The 24,703-nt window shown below is 40.0% G+C and overlaps 1 protein-coding gene across 9 annotated transcripts in view; it reads right to left on the bottom strand.

Moving 5' to 3' along the window:
• MCF2L (MCF.2 cell line derived transforming sequence like) overlaps positions 1-24,703 on the bottom strand; it is a 157,821-nt gene that overhangs the window by 66,202 nt on the left and 66,916 nt on the right. For all 9 annotated transcript variants that reach the window (XR_011148329.1, XM_069004363.1, XM_069004295.1 and 6 more), the window contains one exon: positions 237-320. Coding sequence is in view for 8 of the 9 variants with exons in the window: in XM_069004363.1 (XP_068860464.1) it covers positions 237-320 (84 nt within the window). In the remaining variant the exon portion in view is untranslated. The remainder of the gene's footprint in view (positions 1-236; positions 321-24,703) is intronic.

Genomic DNA, 24,703 nt, shown 5'->3' with positions numbered 1-24,703 from the left:
CCACCACAGCATCCATGCTGCAATCTCCAGTTAACTGGAAAATTAACTATAATTTAAAAATTTCTGTTATACTTGAAAAAAATCTTTTAATAAATCCTTAAATAACAAGTCTTGATAGCCTGAATTTTGAGTTACTCATTGATTTCTCATGTAAGAGACCTCAGAGACTTTTAAAGGACAGCAGGCTGAACCATGCATCTAAGCAATATGTATAGGAGGGAACACCATAGTCTTACCTGACAGATATGCAAATTGTTTCCTTAATTGGTCCTGAATATCTGCAGCATAGAGGGGAATGATATCCTGATGCATGATTTCATCTGTGGAGAGAAAGAAAAAATTGCATTGCAAAGTCATTTTATGTAAAATTTCACAGCAGACATTAAAAAACCCCATCCCTAGAACACAAACACTCAGAAAACTGTCTAACTTTTGAAAAATATGTGAAAATCTTTGGAGTCTTTCAAGTGTTTGCCAAGGGCAAACTTTTCTTTGAATAGCACACTAATAAAAGAGGAATTTACATTTACTGACATTTAGAAGCAGTACAGAACTGTCACTGAACACTGTAGAACTAACATTCCTCAGGAATGATGGTAAACAGCAGGATTTTTACATATTAAATTCAATTTTTATTAAAATTGTCTCAATTCAAACAAAACCAAGAAACTTATCATTTCTCTAGCCTGTTGTCTAGATTCAAATACCCCGAGATAACAGCATTAAATAAGATAGATAGAACTGGCTTGAAAGTACATCCTCCCCTTGAACACACACACACACACACACACACACACACACACACACACACACACACAGGCTTTCTACCTCAACACTGAAAAGCAATGCTTAAGCTTTTTTCTCAGCCCTTCCAGCTCAGTTTAGTGACAACCACTCTGCTTTCCCAACCCTTGGTTTTCTGTCCCAGTTTTTCAGCAGAGGCGTTTCCCAGAGTGTGTTTCCAGAGGTCAAGCAGAAACCTGAGTTTCGCTGATTGTGACAAAGACTGCATGACAGAGTTGCCTCATTCATAAACTATGATTGCATTTTTTACAAGGAAACAAGAAGTTTTACTCTTTTGCAATTCCTAAAAAATGATTATTCCACATATTAGCCTCATTGAAAAGTAGAGAAGAGATAACACAGCTTTTTCTTTATTTGGTTATGAACATTTCTTTTAATCTGACATTGTACTGACATGGAAGTTTTGGGTTTTAATGTACATTGAAATGTCATTAACATAGGTTTTGACACTCAGAGCTGTGAATATGCACAGGAAAAATAAGTAAAAGCCTAAAACTGATGTAAGAATAAGTGTCACCTGCACTGAAGTACAAGCTGAAGTAGAGCTCTGGTCCTCAAGGACTTGCTGTCACTGAGGTCTCTCAAATGCTAGATTGTGAGCAGACAGACACCCACTTCTATGAGCAATTCTCACATATGTAAAATTCTGAGAACTGCAATTATTTCAGAATGGAAAAAAAGCCACTTTCAGTTACTTCTTCCATATAAGAAAGAACTTATACTGTGAAACAGAACTTCTCTGTTCTCTGTCATCCTGTTGGGCAGGGGAAGACCCATGACCACTTTCAAGGTCACACACTGATCAGAGCTATTTTCCTGCATCCGGCAAACTGCTGCCTGATCAGAAGACTTCTGCATACCATGCTGTCAAATCCATAAGTGGATACTTTTAACTGTCAAGTCATATTTCACCCAGACCTTCAGTTATGCCACCATTTTGATGTTTTCAACAGAACACTGAACACAGATCTTTCAAACCTCCAATCTCAGATGGCCAAGTAACTTCCAGAAGAGGAATACCCCACTTCCCCAAAGAAAAAAGGATTTTAGAGTTTATTTTTGCTGTCTGTGCCTTATAATACAAGTAGCCCTCCTGCAGCAGTGTTTAAAACACTAAACAGCCCTGATTCTGCAAACCAATACCTGCAGGTGGACCCATTAACCTGAATATAAACTCTTATAGGATCGATGCCTATTTTTTGGTGGGAGATGTAAAAAGTGAAAATAACATCATCAGTCTATAAAATGCCATCCTGCCTAAAGTCACAGGCAGACATAATTTTCATTATTGCATAGCATTGCACCTTAAGCATGTAGTAAAATAGTTGAATGTTGCATATGTAAGTGAACACATGACACACAACACTGAAGGATGCAGGACATTCCCAAGGAAGAGAAACTTTTTATGTATCATTATCTAAGGATCACTTTTTCCCCCTTGCATCCCTGTGATCAATCCAACTGCAATTTGGACATGTACCATGTGAATACCCAAGTCTAGATTTGATTGCTCCAGTGTTCCCTCTGGTAGGAGCAGCAGCTTTTGCCACCCACACAGGTCAGCCCCACAACACTGGTCAAATACTGCTCCACTGAAAAGACAGTCTCTACCTCCCCCTGGTTTTAAACTCTGTTTTAACTCAAATTTAAGAGCCCATCTATTTGCAACTGGAGGAGCAGCACAACGTGTCCACTGAGACACCAAAGTGCCCTTCCTGCTGCACTCCTCTGCACCAAAGCACATCTCATCTTGCTCTTGCTGATTCGGTTTCAAGACATACTTCTAAAAGCCAAGTATGCACTAAGATCGGAGCTGATTTTCAATAATTCGAGACAACCAAGATAAAAAAAAAGCAGCACAAAAAAAGTGCAAGGAAATGCTACTTTTGGAATTGCCAAACAGGTCACATCCAGCAGCTTGACAGGATACACTTGAACCCAGTATCACCACCCATAGATTTAGCCAGAAATCCCTCTTCAATATCTTGTTTTCCTTCAGAGGAGATGGGATTGTAAAAATTCATTGCTCTGCACCATTTCCTTGACATTTAGCATCCCTCTGTTTAAGAGAGTTCATCACAGTTTGTTTGGGGTTCAATCTGATTTCCCTTTAAGGTTGTCCATCATTACTTGCATATGCTATTTCTTTAAAAGTATAAGGCAACAAAAGGCACACATGCTGAATAGACTATGAGAGCACACACTCCTTACGCTCATGGCCTTTGGGGAAAGTATTTTCTTGGAAATATTCTTTAAATAGAGAACCTGCCACCTGCTACACTCTTTAGGGACCATTTCCATTTTTGTAAAGCTAATTAAGTGCACATTAAAATACAGAATTACTGAAAATCTGTGCACTGTTTTCTAAGGAATTTTTATAGAATCAAATTCCACTTCTACTTGAATAGTTTAAGATTCACACAGCCCATTATTTTCCCTGCTCCAGCTTTTCTGCTTTACACAGTATTTTCAATGCAGAGACCTAAGAGTCTGTCTGTTTTGCCATACCCCAAACTCATTCCTGAAAATAGCTGCTCACATCAAAACATGCTTGAATATCCTGTCTTTCTTGACGAGCTTGTTTAAGAAGCTTACAAGAAAGTCCCTGGGAATTATAGTGCATGTGGTATTGTAGGTGATAATGAACAGTAAAGCAAGGTTCTCTAAAGTTAGTACTGCTTTTTTATTACTATTTTTTAAACCCCAACACATAAAATAGCTGAGAATGTGCAAAGATTTTTTTTAAGCTGACAACTGGAGGCCCTTTAAAAAAATCTCCACATTATCTAGTATTCAAATTATGAGTGTAAGAGAGGGCAGAAGTGTCATCTTACTAACGTAAAGGAATCAGTTAAATATATTGTTCTTATACAAAAAAAGCCTTTCTCACTAAAAATGTGAACCACAGTCTTACAGATATATCATCTTCTAATTCAATTTAAATCTTGCTTTGATAGTCCTGTCTCAAGGATAAAGGATGATGGCTTAGAGGGACCTGACCCCATCCCATCAGAGGCACCTGACTGCATTTCATATGAAGCAGGATGACAGATTTAAGCATGAGGGCACAAAGATAACTCATGCTTGAATTACCTGGTGCCAGCAAGCCCTGAAGAACCTGGGATCTGAGAAAACAATCAATGCCACTGCAGTCAAGAATTTCCATTATTGATAAAAAGCTCCTCTTTCTTTTCCAATCAAACTAAAACTCATCATCATTTGGGGTTTGCCTGACATGCTGAAGCAAACCCATTTTCACCGAAGACAATACTGGAGTGGACTCTAAACTGACTGTACCCCCAGTACACACAAGGAAGTCTCCTGACATGACTTGTGAGCTTCCTGTAATGGGTTTAATAAACTCCCAGCAAGCCAGCTGGAATTACACCACCCTTTGAGTAATTCTCCAGGAAATTCTATGGCCATTACTTTATACCAACTTGAAAGCCAACCTATTTGTACACATCCGCACATAGTTAAGCCTTTCAGCACAGATCCCAATAGCACATCAGAAATCAAATGACAAGTAATTTTATTTCCTCCTCTTTCTTGCTGAGTCTGCAAGATTTTAATGAAAACTTGTCTATGGTTTCTCTATAAAATCTATGTCTTAAACTGAAGAAATAACGTATTTTTCTTACACAGTTTTGTTTTGCTTCTCTTCTGGAATAGCTTACCCACTCAGAGAGTTGAATGCATTTTATGAAGGGGGTCTTCATTTGAAAAATCTCTTCATTAAACCACCTTCCCATCTGGTAATTATAAATGCAAGACAATGACTTTCAGAGCAGTCCCTTCATCTCTCTCAGCCCTAAGGCAAATCTTTCATTTCCTCATTCTTCCCTCTTCATCTTCACCCCCAGACCACCACTACTAACAGTCAGCTCCTTTGTGAAGCCCCCTAAGCAGGAAGGGCCAGAGCAGCAGAGCTGGTGCAGAGAAACCTTCTTCCGCTCTAAGCCACCTAAAACTAATGAGCTGCTTAAGATGCAAAGTAAGCTTTCCAGCTCTAAAACTGAATTTTAAAAATCACTGCTGATTAGTGACAATGCCTTCAAGTTCAGTGCTTGGTGCTTGGTATGCTCAGGCACAACAGCGGCAGATGAGGCTCTTCAGGTCATGTTATTTGTAGCCACACTGGGCTGATGACAGGAATTTATGCAAGTGTTCATAAACTAAGATTTAAAACCTCACCAGTTCAAAATATACCTTTAGGAAGAGTTAATTCCAATTTCATTTGACTACACCATCATTAAAATGATGGACCAGGAAAAGCAAATTATTAAATTCAGAAATTTTCATGCAAAACATGGTTCTCTGTTAAAGTGTAGGTGGGAAGGAAATTATCACCCAAGCAAAACAGTGCTTTTGCAACTTGTTTGTTTCTGGTGAGCTAAAACATCCTAAGCAAGAAGAAATTCAAGTTCTTTGCCTCTACCAGCATCCCAGTTGCTGGCACAAAGAGATATAAAACAACCTAGTGCTCCAAACAGCTTTATATGGCACTGAGTGTCCAAAAACCATTTTAAATTATATTGTTTCATGAGAATTTTACTTGTAAAAGCTTCACAGACTATAGCTAAGCTCTATCTCCCATTTCCCCTCCTAGTCAGAAAAGACTATTTCCTCTCAAAATTCCTGGTGCATAAAGCAGACTTCAAGTTGAGATACCTTTTCTTTTAAGAGAATGATGCTTTATACAAGCTCCACTTCTGCAGCATTCCTCAGTAAATTTTCTAAGACTGTCTGGCCTATTGTCACAATATGCAGAGAACAGCACTACTATTACCCAGTGGTCCAACAGGCTAGGATGCATCTTCAGTGTTAAGTAAGGATCTAGTCGAGTCAAGACTTGGAAGTGCTACTGCCAAAGAGACCTTAAAATCTTAGGAACAATATTCCCTGTATTATAAGCCCAGGCACAGTGGACACAGGCACTTATTGTTTGGATGGTGTTTTAAATGTCTAGTGCATCAGAAAACCTGACAGATGCTTCACAAAGTCCAGAAATTATGCAGTACTGCTCGTATTTCCTAAATTTTGGTAATATTTAAATTAGTTCACTGAAATGAAACTTGGTAATTCTGCTTCGTTGATCATACCTGAAGAACCCCATAACTACTAAGAAGACACATTAATTAATCCTCAAAGGCTACAATTCCAGAACTTAAATGTAAGAGGTAGGAACTTGTCATGGGTTAAAGAACAAAAAACAAAACCCAGTATCTTTGTATGATACAGAAACCTACTGAACCCCCTACTTTATGTGGGAATTTTCTACTTTCTGCAATCACAATTAAAGAAAAAAATATCCACCTCTTTCTTCTTTGAGATCACAGAGTTGGAGATTTGGCACAAGACTACCTACAAAACTATGAGGATGATGGTTTGGTTTCAGGTAGGGAGATTAAACACTGATCCTTCCTTTAAAAAAAGAAGTTTCAAGGTATACAGCAAATGCAATGCTGTTGGCTTGGCACAAAATGACCAGGAGGTATAACAGTTCCCATTTTCTCGAGTCAAATTATTAAATACCTGCTCAAAAGCATACTTTGAGAGCCAACCAAGATTTTGGTTTCTTTCAAACTCTTCTCTAAAATTACTGGATTTGACCGCTTATTATACATGTCAAAGTAGTACCTGCTTTTCTCTTTCTTCTTCCACCTCCCCTTTTGTAAAAGGCAACAAAATTCATTGTCTTATTTTGCCAAAAAAATATCACCTCAAAGCACAAACATGAGGAAATACAATCCCCTCCCTTTCATGTATAATAGATGCATTCACAGGACACGATGAGTGCTAAAACTACAGCTTCTTCCTCCTCTGCTTCATCAGTCACACTTACTTAACACAGTATTCCACAGTCCACAGCTTGTCAGGGATCACCTTTAAGTCTGGATATGGCTTACAAGAGAGACTAAACACTAGCTAATCTGTAACCAGAAGAAAATGATGTAATAATTAGAAAGCCAGTCTAGGGATCAAACCCAAAATCTAGTATTTCTTTGTTTGTGAAGAAAATCTAAAGTAAGACAAAAGGTGAGGGGGGTGTGCGTTGCAGTTTTGCAAGAAATCTCAAAGTGTTACCAGTTATAGAATCTAATCTGTGTTGCCATGCTTTTGCTTCATACATGCTTAAGTGCACCCAGACTGTTTGGTGAGAAAGACACATTCTTCGTGCTATTTCAAGTCATATTAATTACTCCCTCTCCAAAGTGAGAAGTAAGGGGAACTTAGAATCATGCCACACAGCCATATTATAGCCTAAATTTGTATTAAGCACAAAAAGGGCTTCGAGATAAAGCAGCAACAGTAGGTGTACCTACTACCCAAATGTATACATGAACCTCATGCATATGGCACGCCCTTACTATTGCAACGACAATATTGCACTCTTCTTTCCAGGATGTCCTGAAGGAAGCCAAGCCTGCTGGTAAACCCTTTTCTGTTCTTGCAGGATAGTTTCAGACTCCTAGGAACCACATTTAAACATTGCCAAAGCTGTAGCATTGTTAACTCCCTAATACTGCAAATAATGCTGAGTGTACAGAATAAAAATACTTCTAAAGTATTAGATGTACTTAATCACCTACAAGCAGCAGATTTTGCAAAAAGCAAATTTTTTTTTGTTTTGGTTTGGTTTTTTTTAAATGAAGAAATAGTAGATAAAGACTGAGCAGCAGAGAATGTTGCCCTAGCAAGGGCTCAAGTGATAAGAAGGGAAGTGACCCAGATGTGTCTCATTTAGCACTTTAGCAAGCAAGCCTCTATGGAGTAACAAAAACATTAGATTTTGCCAACCGCATTTTAGTAAGATTTAATGCTCTAAGAAAATTATTACAGGAATTTTGCTTTCAAAATACTAAAGCTTTGCAACGAAGGGGAAGTCTTCCAAATACAGAAAATGGAAAGATCAGCTCTGAGTAGAAGAGCCACATGCAAGCTAAAGGACTCGTCTTCAGTGAGCCTTAAAAACTAACAATGCAATCACTCAGTTTAAACACATAAGCTGAAGTGGACATATTTCAGAAAATGAAACCAAAGATTTTTCTCCACCAAAACCACCTGCTTTCACCTCTTCAGAAAAATATGTATCTCAAAGCAGGCCCCAAAGCTTTAACTGAAAAGTCAACACACACAGGACCAGCTGTATGAATATGAATACCTGGTGTTTCAGTTTGGCACAGCCCGATTTTAGGTAGCAGGGGGGCCACAGAAGTGGCTTCTGTGAGGAAGCTTCTGGAAGCTTCCCACCATGTCCAGAAGGGCCAATGGCTGATGGCTCTGAAGATGGACATGCTGCTGGCCAAAACTGGGCCAGTGAGAGAGGTTGGTAACGCCTCTGTGATGACATATTAAGAAGAAAATCAAAACAAAGTCACAAGGTTTTGGATTCTAGTCAGAGAAGAGGAGGAGGTGAGAACATGTGAGGGACAACAACATGGCAACACCAAGGTCAGTGGAGAAGGAGGAGCAGGAGGTACTCCAGGCGCCGGAGCCAAGATTCCTCTGCAGGCCGTGGTGCAGACCATGGTGGAGCAGGTTGTCCCCTGCAGCCCATGGGTCCATGTGGGATACAGAGATCCACTCACAGCCTGTGGGGGAGGTACCCATGCCAGAGTGAGTGGATGCCTGGAGGAGGCTGTGATCCAGTGGAAGACCCAGTGGAGAGAGAGGGCCCTGCTTCCAGGCTGGAGCAGCCTGTCCTTGGAGGACTGCACCCGGTGGAAAGAGAGATACAAGGTGCAGCAGTTTTGGGAGGACTGTTCGCCCATGGGAGGGACTCATGTTGCAGCAGGTGCGGTGTGGCTGCTGCCCGTGAGAGCAGACTCACGTTGGAGAGGTTCGCAGAGAACTGTCTCCCGTGGGAAGGAGCCCACAGCCTCACAGGGGAAGGACTCCTCACCCAGAGCAGTAGAAGAAAATCGTGGTGATGGACTGACCAACCCCCCATGCCCTGTCTCCCTGTGCTGTTGGTGAGAAGGAGGGAGGGGCAGGGTGGGGAAAAGGTGTTCTAAGGGCTTATTTTACTTCTCATTATCCTCCTCTGATTCTGTGAGTAATAAATTCACTTTGTAACTTTAAGTTGAGCCTGTTTCAACCTTGAAGTGTTTCTCCCAGTCCTTATCTCACTTACGAAGCCTTTGTTAACTTTTTTTTGTTTTCCCTCCTCTGCCCAACTGTGGCAGGGGAGGGTGAGCGAGTGGCTCTCATGGGTGCCTGGCATTGGGCCAGTGTCAAACCACAACACCTGGCAATTCTACTACACAAAATTCAATTCTTCTGTGTTATTTTGCAAGCAAGGTAAGATTTTAAACAATGAGTGATTTTACTCTTTTCAAAAAACAAAACCCCAACGCTTTTCTAAAGCAGCAAAGTGGTAAAATCTAATTGCTTAGTGTATGAATCTGTTCTGGAAATAAATGATAGCAGTGCTAACAATTCTGAAGTTGCACAGAATGGGTTGGGTTGGATCATCTGGTTCCAACCACACTGTTGTAGGCAGGGACACCTTCTACTGGACCAGGTTGCTCAAGGCCCCATCCAACCTGGCCTTGAACACTTCCAGGGTGGGGCATCCACAACTTCTCTGGGCAATCTGTTCCAGTGTCTCATCATCCTCATTGTAAAAAAAAAATTTATTCTGTATGCCAAATCCAAGCCTAGCCTCTTTCAATTTAAAACTAGTGCTCCTTGTCCTGTCACTGCAGGCCTTGGTAGTAAGGTTTTCTTGACTTTTATCATTTCAACATGAAAGATGGTGAGAATAATTTCTAACAGTCAATATATTATTTTATGGTACTCTTACACAAGTACAGTTTTTCATGTAACTATACATCTATAAACTAATGTTTTGAAAGGGAATGTGTGTGAGTGAATGAGTGTGAGAGAGAAAGAAAGGCTAAGTGTTCACTAAGAGGCTTATTTAGAGCTGTGTACTAGTTTTCAGCTAAAACATTTACTTGCAGTTGCTAGTAAACTTCCCAGTATTTGGGACTCCGATTACAGGTTACTTGTGAAGAAGAGGTTGCTGCATTCATAACCCAACTGGCTGCCCCACCTTGCCACACAGATGACAGAGTTGTTAATGAAGAGCTCTTGAAGCACTGTGGCTTACTGTCTAATGCCATGTAAAAGATGAAACCCCTCACGCCTCTCTAAAGCACTGCGAATATGAACTACTTCAGGTAGTTCCGAGGCAGGACATGGACAGAGTTTAGTCTCTCCCATAGGCAGCTACAGAATCATTTAGTGCAATACAGTCAGCCTTGCTGAGACATTTCCTTCACTTACATTTTCTCGTCTCTGCTGACTGTAGGCACAATAAATATTCCATACAAAGCTCAGGAGGAAGAGGAAAGAACAGTGCCAGGAAAAGGGACAACCTTTCTGCCCACTTTGAGCAGAAATGTTCCAACAGCTCTCCAGAAAGGAGCGATCTCTGGCACACTGATCACACCCACAAGTGGTGGGAATAAACAGATGAGAATCAAGCCTTGGTAGTTGCTAACAAAAGCCCTGCTCACTTATTTCGGGGTAATCAAATACAAATGAAAACACCCTATTTTAAGCTTGGCAATCTACACAAGTAGTTCTGGCATGGTTACATATACGCCACCATGATTTGACACAAAACACTCCCTGGTTCTACATTCACTGTCTCCTACAACAATCAGTTGTTTCCTAAATCCACCCCTCCCCTTTCAGGGATGCAGATGACGATGCGAATAAAGAACAAAAGTTAATCAGGCTGATTAACCCCTCCACCCTTTCCATCTGGTTATCCTCACCTTTCTTAAACCTTTCATTCATTCCTCCTAACCAGCATGCCTTTTAGCATTATCCCCGTAGCATCAAGCACTGCTTGAGAAGCAGAGCACTCAGACTCACTGTTGATAATTAGTAATACTAATTGAAGATCCACCCTTTAGTTAGAAGATCCACCCTTTACATACCTGTTTTATTTAAATCTGACATTTCAAAAGCTACAGTATTGGAAGATTAGACACCAGTCCATGGGCTCGGTGCTCTCTGTCTCCTCTGCAATAGTCACGCATACCAAAAGCAGAAAACAGAACTGGGAATGTAGATTCAGGCACCAGAATAAGGACGCAATTTTTGCTTGTTCCTGTTCCACAAAACATGCTTTCATTTTTTCAATGGACTGTAGCTGCACTATTAACAGCAAATAATATCTCTACTATTTCATTATATCTTAACAGAAACAACATTTCTATAGAAAGCTCTGACTGAAGGAATTAAAGAAATAATTCATTTTAGATTAATCTGCCTATACTAACAACTAGGGGATGCCAAATTGTGTCCTGTGAAAGAAACATTGCTTTTTCTTTACCTCCAGTAGGGATCAGGAGAAATTATGTATCTGATATTCAAAATGCAATGAATTGGAAATTAAAACACACTGTACACCAGAAACAGCAGGACAGCTCTCTGCAACAGCAAATTCTCCTTGTAAGCTTTAGCAGCTGTTCTGATCACCATAATCACAGCATGAATGAATCCTGAGCAAAGTACCTTCCATGTAAAATACAGGAATAGATTTTCTGGATACATCTGGTGTACTGAGACATACATCTGCAAATAAAATGATACACTGCAAATTTACACAAGGACAGAACAAACACACCCCCACCAATAAATTATATTTATACATGAACGCACACAACCAGAATACAACTTTTGCCTTTGTACTAAAATGCATCCTGTTTTCCTCAGTAGGATAACATTATCTGGCAAAGTTCCTACCTGACCTGCAATCAAAAAACTAAGAAAATTTGAAATACTAGACACACCTGTGCAATTCTTCAGAAGCAGCCACAATTCGGCAATATCTTTGTAGAGCAAGGAGATCAGGCTTAAGGTCATGTTGCTTCTAATTGATTTAGAGCAAAATAGTTCCGCGGACAGTGACCTATTTATCTGTGAGCTCGTCCTCAGTGCAAAATGAGAGCGCAAAACTCCATCTTTCACTCAAAGCCAAGCCACTGGGGGCATAATGCCTTTCTTCAAATTACAGGCAGAGTAAGTGTGCCTGTCAGCAGGCTCAGAGGTCCTCCGAAGGGCTTGCTGGCTGCTGGCTACCACTTCTTGTCTTCCTGCATAAACCGCTGGCACTCACTAGATGCAAGCTGTTTGCTTTAAATATGAACACATGCACTGTTCAAACATTATCAGAGTAAGAATGCATTAAAAAATTAATCCTAAGTGTGCCTTGTCAAAAACCCCTCCCTTTAAAACCTCTAGTTTTAACAAACAATGGTACAGTAAATCTAGCATTATCATCTTTTCCTACCACCCACCCCTACTCCACACAGGGAAATTAACTGCCCAAGGGGCAAATGCCCTTTTTCAATGAACCTCTGGCTAGAAAGCTCCCCAGAAATAAAGTCAGCTTTTCCTACTTGTCAGGGAATTCTCACCCCCATGTCTTTGGTGGAACCGAACTGGGGTGTTTTCCTTGGTAGGAAACCCATCAAACACCTGTTCTCTATGAAGGAGCCCACCCAAAGCAGCAAGAGGTGACAAAAAGACATTCTATTGATGTGACTTTACAAGTGGAAATACATTGAAATCTTATGAATAAGACAACAGAAAATAAGGCAACAAATGATCAAAAAAACTAGAAGTATTCCATATGATCTTTCAGACATGAATGTTGAGCTCTCTTGCTTTACCTGATCCTTTAAAGTAATTGCCCAGTGACAGACTACCTGTTAATTAATACACTTGAGATTAGTTATCGGCCATTCAGACTCACTAATACAAAGAGTGAGCCAAGGAGCACGAGTGACAGCAGCAGCCATACGAAAACAAATGGATTGTTTTTCTTCACAGTGTTATAAGAGTCCTCTCCCAACAAGAGAGGTCAAGGAAAGAGGACAGCGAGGATAAAAAGCTTGAATTGATGGTTACATCTGTTCACAAAATCCCATTTGCAGATGGGAAAAAGCTCCGTTTCTGCTTTAGCACTCCCAGCCATCAACCAATCCTATAAAAACAAATCAAAACAAACCCAGGTCACTCACAGACCACACTAGAGGTTATTTTCTGAAGCACCCCACATCTGTGTTCTCACCATTCATCTGCCATGGGGCAGGAACTGTTGATCATCCCATACAGTCAGATGTATTCTAATAAATCTACCATCTATATAAGCAGCTCTATTCAGTGCATGACATTAATATGTGACCTGAAGAATATAATCACAGTAATTTATTTTCTATTCTGCTATTTCATTTTGGAGGTCATTACATTTTGTAGTTTGTCAAAACACAAGAGTTTTCTAAGCAATATCAGATGTTTTTAAATAAAGGTAGATTTAAAAGGAGTGACACTCCTTAGAAGTATTTTACTTAACTGTTCTGTATTTTGTGAGTCATTAGTATATTGGATTGTGCAGAGAGTTAAAAATTAGTGAATGAGTCTTCACAGCACTCCCACAGGTCATGTAAATACTCTCACATGGGAAAGCTGAGATGGAGCAGGTGACCTCTCTTAGATCAGGTAACAGCATCTGTTGCACTGTCAGACACAGGATCTATGTCTCGGCTCTAAGCCCAAACTCCCTCCTTTCTAGGACTGCCACCTAACCCGCAGGGTGGAGCGTGCTCCTAGATCAGTATCATGACTTGTACTCCTCAGACAAAGATCACAATTCACAGCACTTTTATTTCTGGCTCTTGCACTACAGCACAGCTCCAGGAAGAAGAGTCTCAGATGCCTTATGCAAGTATACACACTGGTATTAGCTTCTTATTTAACAGCACCAAGCTGGTATCAAACAGTGGGCAGAGAGAATCCTCTGCAATATGCTTGGCTGACGAGATACTTCTGTTAGTAGTGGCATGGGCTTGGTGTCACCTGCAGCACAGCATGCAGGAAATATAACCCTTATTATCTGGTTGATAAGAAATGATGATAAAGCAGACATAGGAACACCTTCCAAACATCCATAGAGAGGGAGAGGAAGTTTTATAGCCTTTCTTCAGATATTAAAACCAAGCAAAAGAGGAGCTACACCCTTCTCCAGATAGGTATTACTCCCACCTAGATCCACACAATCAGATCCAGGAACCTGATACTTTGACAAGCTTGCTACTTCTTTAAGAAGAAAGAAAAACAAAACCAAAAAAACCCTCCATGAATGTAAAAGAGGAAAAAGAATGACCTATAACATGTTGGCTGTTTTTTTTCTCATTGTCAAGACAGAGAGGAACTACAAATCTTTGTATTTGTATACTAACAGCTCCAGAGCCCCTTCATGTTGTATGTAATGTGGACAACCACATTTTAACAGATTTCACAGCAGAGAACACGGTGAAACCATTCATTCAGGTGAAAACCTAGTACTGGTTTAAAAACAATTTAATTTCTTGGATTAGCACAATAGATACATGGAACAGTCATCCTCCAGGCTCCCATCTAGATTACTCCTTCCTAGCCTTAAATCTCCAAACCCCACAGTTACATATATTTTAGAATCATGAAACGGCCTGGGTTGGAAGGGATCTAAAAGATCAATCCCTCTGCTGTGGGACACATTTCAACTAGGTCGTTCAGAGCTCCATCCAACCTGGTCCTGAACACTTCCAGGGATGAGTTTTTTTCCAGATCAATCAAGATACAGTGTCTGTGGCCAAGAGCACCAAAATAAAGCACTGTATGTTTCAACCCTGTTATCCTTCAATCTTGACCAGCTAGGCACATTTTCACCTCCCACTTTTAGGGACCAGTGTCTTTAGACTTAGCAACACACATGAAGAAATAGTACATACAGAGAGCTCAGTGTTTGCTATGGAGGAGCCTTGGAACCTGGCCCCCCCTCTGCTGGAGGGACAGAAGCCCACAGAGTGTCTCTATGGAACTTGGTCTCAGATGCCTGGTTAAAAGGTGTTCAGGCAAAGGTGATTTTTTCCCTAGCAGTTCCCTTCTGCACAGAAAGCTGGGCTGATGATAATACAGGCTCCTATAAAGCACTCTTCTGTGTTAAAAGATTGTTCCAGCCAGTAACCAAATGGCTTTTTGTGTTGGCACTCTATTTTGGACTGTGTGCATGGGGAAAATGTTTGCTCCATGGTTATAACCCTGAATTCCTTGCTGTGCATTTCAGAGAAGAGCAGAAAGAAAGAGCAAAAGCACTGAAGCACAAAACCTTTCCCTGGTCTTCATGATCCAGCTTAAAATAGAACCATAGAGGAAAATTGTGCTATGTGGGCATGCATGTTAGCAAGACTTTAGGGCAAATTTAAGCTCTATTAAAACACAAAGAAGCAAGAGCCCTCCTGAGAAAATCTTGGTGAGCACACGTGTATGTATTTATAAACGCAAAGAAATTAATTTCAGCTCCAATCAAGCTCTGCACTCAGGTTAAGTTCTCCCTCCCACCTCAGCATGGGATGTGAGTGACAGGCGCCAGCCTGCAGAACGGAGGAAAACATTGTGGGAGAAGCTGTTAAAGGATGGATGCAAAGTCGATTGAGGTTAAAGACTGGGTTATCTTAGTTTTATGAAACCCAGAGAAGGAAGCTATGACTATGGCTTAAATACACAAGATACTGTACCTGCTTTATAAAGCATGTGCAAGTGTGAAGTATGAGGGTGGTAATGTTTGTGGTAAAAGATATTAAAGTCTGGCAAGTTCAACACTAAAATATAATTATTAAGCATATCTTTCCTTCAGGGTTGCTGTACTTAACAAAAAGCACACCAATAAAGTGATGTGGCACTTTGTGGCATTCAACACAAGCACAAAAGCTATCTTCATAGGATCATTGTTACTATAATGCAAATGAATACTCTCTCTCAAAAAAAAGCCCCTAGCAAAATATGCCTAACTCACACCTGTAACTGCAGAATTTATAAATTTGTGGAGTTTTGAAGACAGGGAGCAATTTGATGTATAATCTGTTGGCTTCTAGTTTAGCGTACTAGACTATTTAAAAGCTCCATCCATTTTCTTCTTCTAATCTTTCTTGTTGTTTTCTTTAAAGAATAAATGCAAAAGAGCTTTCATTCTTTTTGAAGTCATCAAGCATTCAAAATTTACAATTCTGCCTGCTTTACATAAAAAGATTCCAAGGATTAAAATTAGTTTACACACCTGTTATACACACACACAAATATATATGTTTGCATAAATCCATTATACTAAGCAGCTTGTTAAATCTTCACACAGCAACAAAACTAATGCATTTTGAAACTGCTTTGGCAATTTTCAGCTTGGATGTGAAGTTATCAAAAAAAGTCCCTGCATGATATCCAAACTTAAATTTAAGCAAGTATAACCAATCAAAAATCATGGTCAGAAAACAGTAACAAAAAAACCCAATTAAGACTTCCATCCATGAAGAAATATACTCTTTCCATTGAAAATGAGCATGCTGGTAAATACAAATAGGTGCTGGAGCACTTAAAAGAAAAGGATGCGGTTCAATTAAAAGGCTGAACCCTGTACTATCTTTCAAAAATATAATGTCTGGAAAAAACATAAGGAAAGCTGCTGAGAAATTACATCTTAAAAGAACACTTTGCACTGTAAGACAATAATAAACTTCAAAGGTTTGAAGACTACACATCCCTCACACCAGGTATCAAAGAAGTAAGACAAAAGGTAAAAGAACATGTCAGTAATTTTTTAAGGCAGACTAACACCCTATCAAGGATGGTACTTCTCTGGCCTCATGACTACTCTTAGGGGCTTTCCCCAAAACCATGACAGAAGCCTGGTCACTGAATGCAGTTATCACACATCTGTTTAAATTTCTAATTTAAAAATTACATCTTTCTGGTGTTCTGTGAACTGAATTTTAATCAGTTTATACTTTTTTATTTACATGCCCTTTCTTAACAAGCTCCCCCACAAGTCTTTAATCATAGGTCTCTCCTTGGCTGTTCTGCAGGGCTTACCAAGGTTTCTTATTTCAGAGAGACACAAAAACTGGACTTTTTTTCAGGATTAGTTTAATCACACAGGAGTTAGTAGTAAGACACTTCATCCTGCAGTATTTAGTGACAGTTCCCTCTGTCCACAGCTGGAAAGCCAGCAAAGAAATGGATGTGACCATTTTAACTTCACAAACAGCAGCAGTACTCAGAACAGCAGTGCCTACACAGAGATACTGCTATTCAGACTGCACTGTTGTGAGGAAAGAGGACTTCTGGCTTGGGGCTCAAGGTTTCTGCAGTGGTGTTCAAAATTCAGAGGTAGGGGATTGCAGTCTGATGACAACTGAAAACTGTAATTAAAGGTGGAAAACAAATCATTGCTGAGCTTGGGTAGAAGGTAGGACTAAAATTTGGAAAAATCAAGATAATGAGATCCATTTTTATACCAGCAGCGGGATTAAAGGAACAAGGGAAGGAGGAAAAAAATGGATGTGGAGGTTAGTGGCAGCAGAACGAAGAACTCAACAGTGAGTAGTAACAACAGAACACATAATGAAAGCATCACAGGAATTAAAATCAGGAAAGGAAAAACAGGTTATTACGTATTCTGAAACATATATGTTAGTAAGAATATTAATTCAGTAAGCAAGGAAAACCAACAGAGACCACTACAACCAATGAAGTGTTGTGCCACAATTGCAACTATATTTATAGCCCAAGTATAAAATAAAACTTTGTCAGCAATAGGAAACCCTTTTTATGACTCTTAAAGTACACAGGATCTTTTTTTTCCCCAGATGAACAAGATACTCAGGAAGCAGAAAACTTTCAGGTCAAAAGCTGTGGGAGAACTGGTTCCAAAAAAAATATCATATGCTCCTGTAATACTGACAAACACAGATAAAGGCTACAAAACTATTTATTGCAAAGGAAGGAGAGTAAAAGAAAATTTGCAGAAATCATCATTCCCAAAAATCCATAAAGAGCAAAGAGGACAGGGAGAAGAGAGATCTGCTTTTGATCTGAGGCAAAATTACCAGCTAAAAAAATATTCATTCCATCACATCTCTAAAATAATCAGTTGGGGTGGGTTTGGACAAGTTAGTTATGATATTTCAGTACTGAAGGATTACTCATAGCTTCAAATGGAATTTAAAAAATCTGATTATGAGATCATATCATTACTTGTCATCTTAGATTGGCAAATTTAAGGAAAATTCTTCAGAACTGGCCATCAACCTGAAGTCCTTCTCACACTGTATAAGTCTGACTCACTTTGTTGTGAGATCACACTTGAAAATGGTAAAACCTACATAACTGATAGGATAAAAATGCCACTGTCTTCTTACTTATCAAGTTTTGATTTTGACTCATGATTTGGAATTTTTGTGGCCTAGGCATGCATACTGCAGCAAGCTGTCTGTGGCTGTGCAACCCACTAAGTCCCCACACATGGGAAAAGTGTGAAAAAAATGCAAGCAAACGCACTGAGCAATCCTCAAAGGTCACCATTCCCCCCACTTAAATGTTTCCAAAATAGTATCTCAGTTTCTCCCATTGCCAATTCTTTCACCCTCCTGGGCTTCAACAGGCTCCACAGTTTCCTCACGACAAGAAGGTACTTAATACCAGCAAAAGACAAGATCATTTTCCACTGATCAAAAAGGAAAGAAGTAGAAAACAGACTGGCTTCTTCTAGAGAACCAGCCAGGAGAATTGTTTTAGGTTCTCAAGAGAAATTCACTTCCTTTAAAGAAAGTAAGTCTCACTACAATGAGAGAACAAAATACCTTATCCCTTGTGCTTAGTAGCATGATACTCTTGGTTAAATTTAGTCAGTGGAAAAGAGATAAAGCTCACGAGTCACTTTCTGTGGAAAGACATGGCATAAAATCACACCTGACCTTTTTATTTTGTATATGCAGGATTTTTAAGAAAATATTAATAAATCATTTTAAAAGGCAGTGATACCTTTAATGAGCACTTCTACAAAACAGGTTAAGAAACTCTAACCCTGCAAAGAGCTGTTGTCACATCCATAAACAACTGCAGCACAGCAGCTGTAACTGTGTCCTGTTTCCAGTCTCCGGGAGCCAAACAGGAAGCCCATGCCCTTACCTGATTGAAAAAGCAGCCAGTCCCTGCGATTTTAATCAACCTAAGGCAACAGACTTTTTCCTTCTTTTCCAGTTTCCTGGGATGCTTCCTGGCCCATTCAGGAAAGCAGTATGGAGAACAAGCTTTTTAACAGCAGCATTACCTTCATTTTCCACATTGCAGACTGCTGCTTGCCCTGTTACTGTATTTACTTTAGGCACACTTGTTGCAGGTGTGACAACGCAGGCCAGCTTGTGGCGTGGAACAACAAAACCCCACCTCTGCCAAGGGTGTTTTATGAGTCTCAGCCTCTCATCAGGCTGGATTTTTCAGCACACCTCAAAAACCTTCACACTGTTCAGAGATGAGCAATAATGAAAGAGATGCACCAGCCATGTAAGAGATGTAATTATGCAAACTTATGGAAAATAACTATATAAACTTTGCAGCCCACCACATCAACCTCCTAACCTCCACCAATTAGGATGTTGCAATTAACAGAAAACAATGCTTCTGGGGTCCCCCCCATCTGCAGTTCTGGGAAGATACCGCAACCCCAAAAGGCTTTTGAAACAGTTTTGTGTTTTCTCTCCTTTCCATAAGGAGAATGAAGATGTAAAGAAAGATGAAACAAAGGCCAAAGAGCAAATTCCACCTGTTCTGACACATGCAGCAGCTGAACTAATGCCCACGAATCTCACAGGAGACAACAGAGGCACAAGTCCCAGCCATTCTTTCTGCTCTTCCTCTTGTTGCCTCTGCAAAAAAAATGCATTTATTTTCCACCAGCTCCTGCCTTACCAAGTGCGTACCTGATTAGTTCAACATAATTTGAACCGAGCTCTTACCCCTGTATTTGCACTAAGCGAAAAAGCACAAGGCAACTGGATCAAAGGTGAGGGCACTCTTTGTAGTTCCCTGCACTATGGTGGCAGCAAATGAGGCCTCTTCAGTTCAGGTCTCATCCTACAGCCTATCTTTGAAGTATTTAAGAGTGTCTTTTTAACATGACAGATTTTATGTCTGTTGCCAAAAGCCTCCATCTCCCCATACTCAAACACAGCACATCCTGTAACTGCTGCTGTTTTCATCCCCACACTACAGCAGCTCAGCCAATGCTGAACACTCACAGACACCTTTCTAGCACACCAAATGTGCAGTACCAAGGATAACAAATGCAGACACCCACCCAATTAGAAAGATCAGCAAAGAACCAAATATACTCCTCAGACAAAGAGAACAACAGCAAAGTAATATTAAGAGTATTAAGAGTACCCCCACTTCCCAACAAGGATTTATTTGCTGAACTACACTTTCGAGGGAAGTTTCAGGGAGAGAAATTGAAATTTTCTGTAAGAAATATCTTGTACACACTTCTTCAGAGCATTTAGGTGTAAGGGGCCCTCAAATATTCATTTTTTCCCCATTCTGAGACTCTGGAAATGTCCATCAGTGCTCAGGATTTTTACTTCAATGGAATTCCTTCTCCTGTGCTATGAACAAATTTGAAACAGCTTACATATAACACATATTCTAGTCCCTGCTGTTACTTGTATGTGATTCCTTAAGGAGAAAAAAACAGTGCACATCTTATTTTTAATAACCCTATTTTATTAACTGGCGAAGGAAACAGCAGCTCAGCTACAAACAGGTAACAGCACATATTAGTCTCCACAAACCAAAAACAAAAAGCCCTGACTTCACTGAGTTTATTTCATGTTTTCTTCTTCAGGCAAGCAGAAAGAAGCTCTCATTGTACCTGAGTGAAAGGAAAAGACCCACAACTCTATGATGAGCTTGCCCAAAAACATACACATCTGCCTGGCACCTCCTGGCAGCTGAGTGATATTTAGCTTCAGCCAGCCCTGCTGGGCTGAATTCACAGGTATTAAAGGTTCACAGGTGCAGCCACCAGCAGTTGGCTGATAAAGAGCTTGTGCAAATACTCCTCTTGCAAGGAGGTCTTTAGATCAAGCGCTGTGCTATAAACCAGCCACCAAAGTTTCTCCTGAAGCCTAAATGCTGAGAAATAGACCTATTGCAAGCCTGTTCCCATCTGTGGCAGGACTTCCACTGAGGTTACTGCCTCCCATGCAACAGCAGAGACTGGCAGCTGATCAGTATATTTCTGGTGTACTCCACGATTTGGGAAACTGCAACCCAAAGCCTACTTTGTCACGTTTTCTCTGGGTTTATATTATTGTTTTATACCATCTTGCCTCCCCTCACTTGCTTAACTGTTGGTATTGTGCTCTAAAACATGTCTTCTCTCCCTGAAGCACTGATGCCTTTTGCAGGTTACAAGAGCAACCTCTGTTTTTTCCTTTCTAAAATAAGCATGGTCACATAGAGGAAATAGTTTTAAAAAATTTAAACTATTCAAGAGTGAACAAGCCCATTGTTTGCAGAGGAGACTTCAGGGCAGCAGCACGCTACCATGACTATGCTATAGAGCATCCACAAAAATCCTGTGGACCACAAGGGTTCGAGGTTGGCGTGTGCTGGGACAGGGAGAAGGGACAGAGCATTCTCATTGTTTAAATGTAAACAGTAATAATAATAGGGTTTTGTAACCGAGAGAAGGAAGCAAACTAATGTGGAAAACAGTTGTTATTACTCTGTTTATGACTCCTTGTTCCCAAAAAATATGCTGGGTTACTTTGTAGTGCTGAAGGGGATAAACTAAGATGACCTGGAACTGGGCAAATGGCTGAAACCCCATCTGATAAGATGAGCTTGGGAATACCTTTTCTCTTTTTTACACTGGAAGCATGCCAGAGTGGAAAACACTGGGTGGAGGATCCATAACTCTTGTGACTGTAAGATCTTTATCCTCAAACCCCCAGACAAATTCCAACTGTTTAGGGATTAAACACCGCCAAATAGTAGCTTGGCCATCTTCAGGGAGAAAGCTGTTACCTGAGTCCAAGCACATGATCCCCAAAACAACCTCCTGACACCTCAAAACCTGAAGGTTCATTTCAAATTTTTCCAACAAAACTCAAGTTCTCTGCATACAGTCTAATTTGTTTTTAGACAACTGAATATGGAAGGAAATTTCAAGGGTCAAAGGCTGGGCCAAACCCCCAAGTCCTTCTTTTGGCAAAGGTAAAGAAACAGGTTTATTGGTAGCCACTAAGACAGTTCTTATGTTTTTAGGCTTTAATATTAAATGTAGATACCAGCAAACCTCCTTTATTGCTTTCAGTGAATGTGGCAGCAGAGATTGGTTTTGTGCTGAACTGGAGGTGCATGTTACTCATACTTGGGAGCATGCTAACCAGCTTAGAACACCCCAAAAAACTAGGAATCTTGAATTTTTTTCCAAAGAATTGAGCCCTAAAATAACTCTCTAAAGGCAAATGACAACATCTGCAAAAATTATTATTACAACTTACCTTGCAGACAAAGAACATCATTTTCAATAGCTGGAAGTCAGAAAAAAAATCAGAGGAGGAACAAGGTCAAATGCTATCAACCAAAAGGGGAAAAGTTTATGCTGAAAGTAGTTGGCACTACCTGTACTTGCACCTGAAGTCCTTAAACAGTCTTTGATAGCCATCACGCTAGATGACACAAATCATTACCTGTGCCCCACATGCACAGTCAAGTTAAAATATCTGAAGACACTACTGGAGATTTAGATGGTAGAAGCTATAGAGTTTGAAGGGAGAAAAGAAGGAGAGCTGTGTTTTCTCCAGAAGGATGTGCTACGAGTTTCTGTTTAAAAAATGCAGCTACAACAAACAGTATTAGAAAGATAAGGTTTCTCTAATATAAAAGGATAGAGGCAACAACTTGAATTCTTCATTTCACATACTACCTCTCTTTAAAAACAACTGATGTGTTAATCCCTATCCACTTTCTCATATACACCTTTGGAATCCACCAACGATGCTAAGAATTATGTAAGTGTTTGGCTAAAGCAGAGAAAGTGTTTATTTTTTAATCATGATGTCTTAGGAATTACAGAGTATTCTGCTCCACAGACTCATTGCATGAAACAAATTACTCATGTTTCATGAAAAGTAATCTTTCACCTAGAAGACAAAAATGAAGGCAATATATATTACATCTTTCCTTCAAATGAAAGCCTGAAAAGCAAGTAGCTCCTTCCCCGAAAGCCAAAAGACACAGATAAACGAGTTCTTCCATTAGCTTTCTGCCACAGTCATATAAACTGTAGATACAAAAATGCTGCTAGCGAGGATTTTCTTGCTATTTTCTAAGTTTGTGAGAGACTTTTCTCTCTCACAGAAGAGGTAGCAGGGAATGTAAACAACCAAGCGCCACCTGCAACCTTGAAAAGTCTTGTTTATGGTATAGTAGAAAAATATTTTGACAATGGATGTTTTAGGATTTTAGCCAATCACCCCAAGGGGTGGCTGATCCTTTGTCCAATTAGACTATGAAAAAAAAGTCTATAAAAGAGTTTGTAAAATAATGAAATAAATCAATCTTGCTGCACAATTCCTGCCTGCTGGATCTTCTCTCCTCCTCCTCCTCCCTATGGCTGCGGGACACGGTGATGTACCCTAGGGCCCAGGCCTGCGGTAATAATAAAGTGTATGTCACATACTGCAGAGACTTCTAAAGTGATTTGTCAGAGAGATAAATCAAAAGAGGGAATCATTCAGAGAATCTCCTCATCACTAACACAACTAAGCAACTATGTTAAGCTTGTGCATCTGAAACTCCAAGTGGTTCTCAGAATATAGCCCTGTCCAGATTTAGATTACTGTAAGCAATTCACACATCACAAGAGCTGTTGTAATCCAGGACAACTCTAAGATAAATTGTCATGAGAATTGTACTGGACATGATTTTTAAAAGCGTACTAACCACTCACACCTGAAATTACAGCTTCACTCTCTCCCAGCTGCCCCACCAACTGCTGTGTTTTGTTAAGTGGACAAAACTCCTTACTAAAAGACAACTGCAAGCCATTCCCACTGAGCCCTTCAGGATCTTCTTCTAACTTGGTCCCTGGACTCACTTTTTTGTGACCTCTATTTAAAAAGTTCCAGAGTTGACTAGAAACTTTGGAATTACAAAGAAGGGTAAGACTGATTAAAATAATTAGACAAGGCTGAGATTCACTGCATGCTGTCAACAGTGCAGGTGGAAAATCTCCCATTTTTTCCACCTGGGGGTAAGAAGGGAGAAGCAGCCCCTACGGAAGACTCACAGGTCCTTCAGTTAGTTCTTTGGCCTCACTCCAAAAGGAAAGAATGAATTTACTCAACAGCCTGGTCCCTCACCTAGAATTGTGTGCAAGTTGACAAACTCACAGTCAATGACACCAAAGACTGCTGACAGATACTAATGAAGAGTAAGTATATGTGAAAACTAGAGCTGTCAGCATCCCTTGGCCATTATTTTCAGAAAAAAGCACCAACCAAAAAGACTGCAGAACGTTTTATGCCACACCAGAGTCCAAGTGCAAGAAACAAACTGTGTTTGATGTTGGATTAACTGCTGACTAAAATAGGGTGGTTTTTTGGGGCGTTTTTTAGATCACTGAGCAAGAAATGAAACACAGAAAAGTTGCACTGAACTCTGTTTCCTGCTTTGGAAGAAGACGTGGTAGCTCCAAAGTAAGATAAATAAGTAAATACAACCGCTAGCTTCAGTCAGGAAGTTCTGGAAATCTTACAATAAACTTTGATCCTCTTGGCTTAGGTTGCATGAGGCCCTGTGTGTTCGACCTTTTCAGGTAGGCTTAACCTCTGAGGTTAATTTGAAGATCATGTGGGATTTCGTTAAACACTGTAAGCATACACAGTAAGAGGAAGTAGTGCAAACCGCCCTATTAAGCAAGACTTCAGTAGAACTAAAGAGACTGCAACAGCACATGAGATTGGCAACTTCTTGGAAGAACAATGAGGAAGATAAA

Source organism: Aphelocoma coerulescens, chromosome 1 (assembly GCF_041296385.1).
Source record: "Aphelocoma coerulescens isolate FSJ_1873_10779 chromosome 1, UR_Acoe_1.0, whole genome shotgun sequence".
Lineage (NCBI taxonomy): Eukaryota > Metazoa > Chordata > Aves > Passeriformes > Corvidae > Aphelocoma > Aphelocoma coerulescens.
This window is presented reverse-complemented; position numbering and strand designations above follow the sequence as displayed.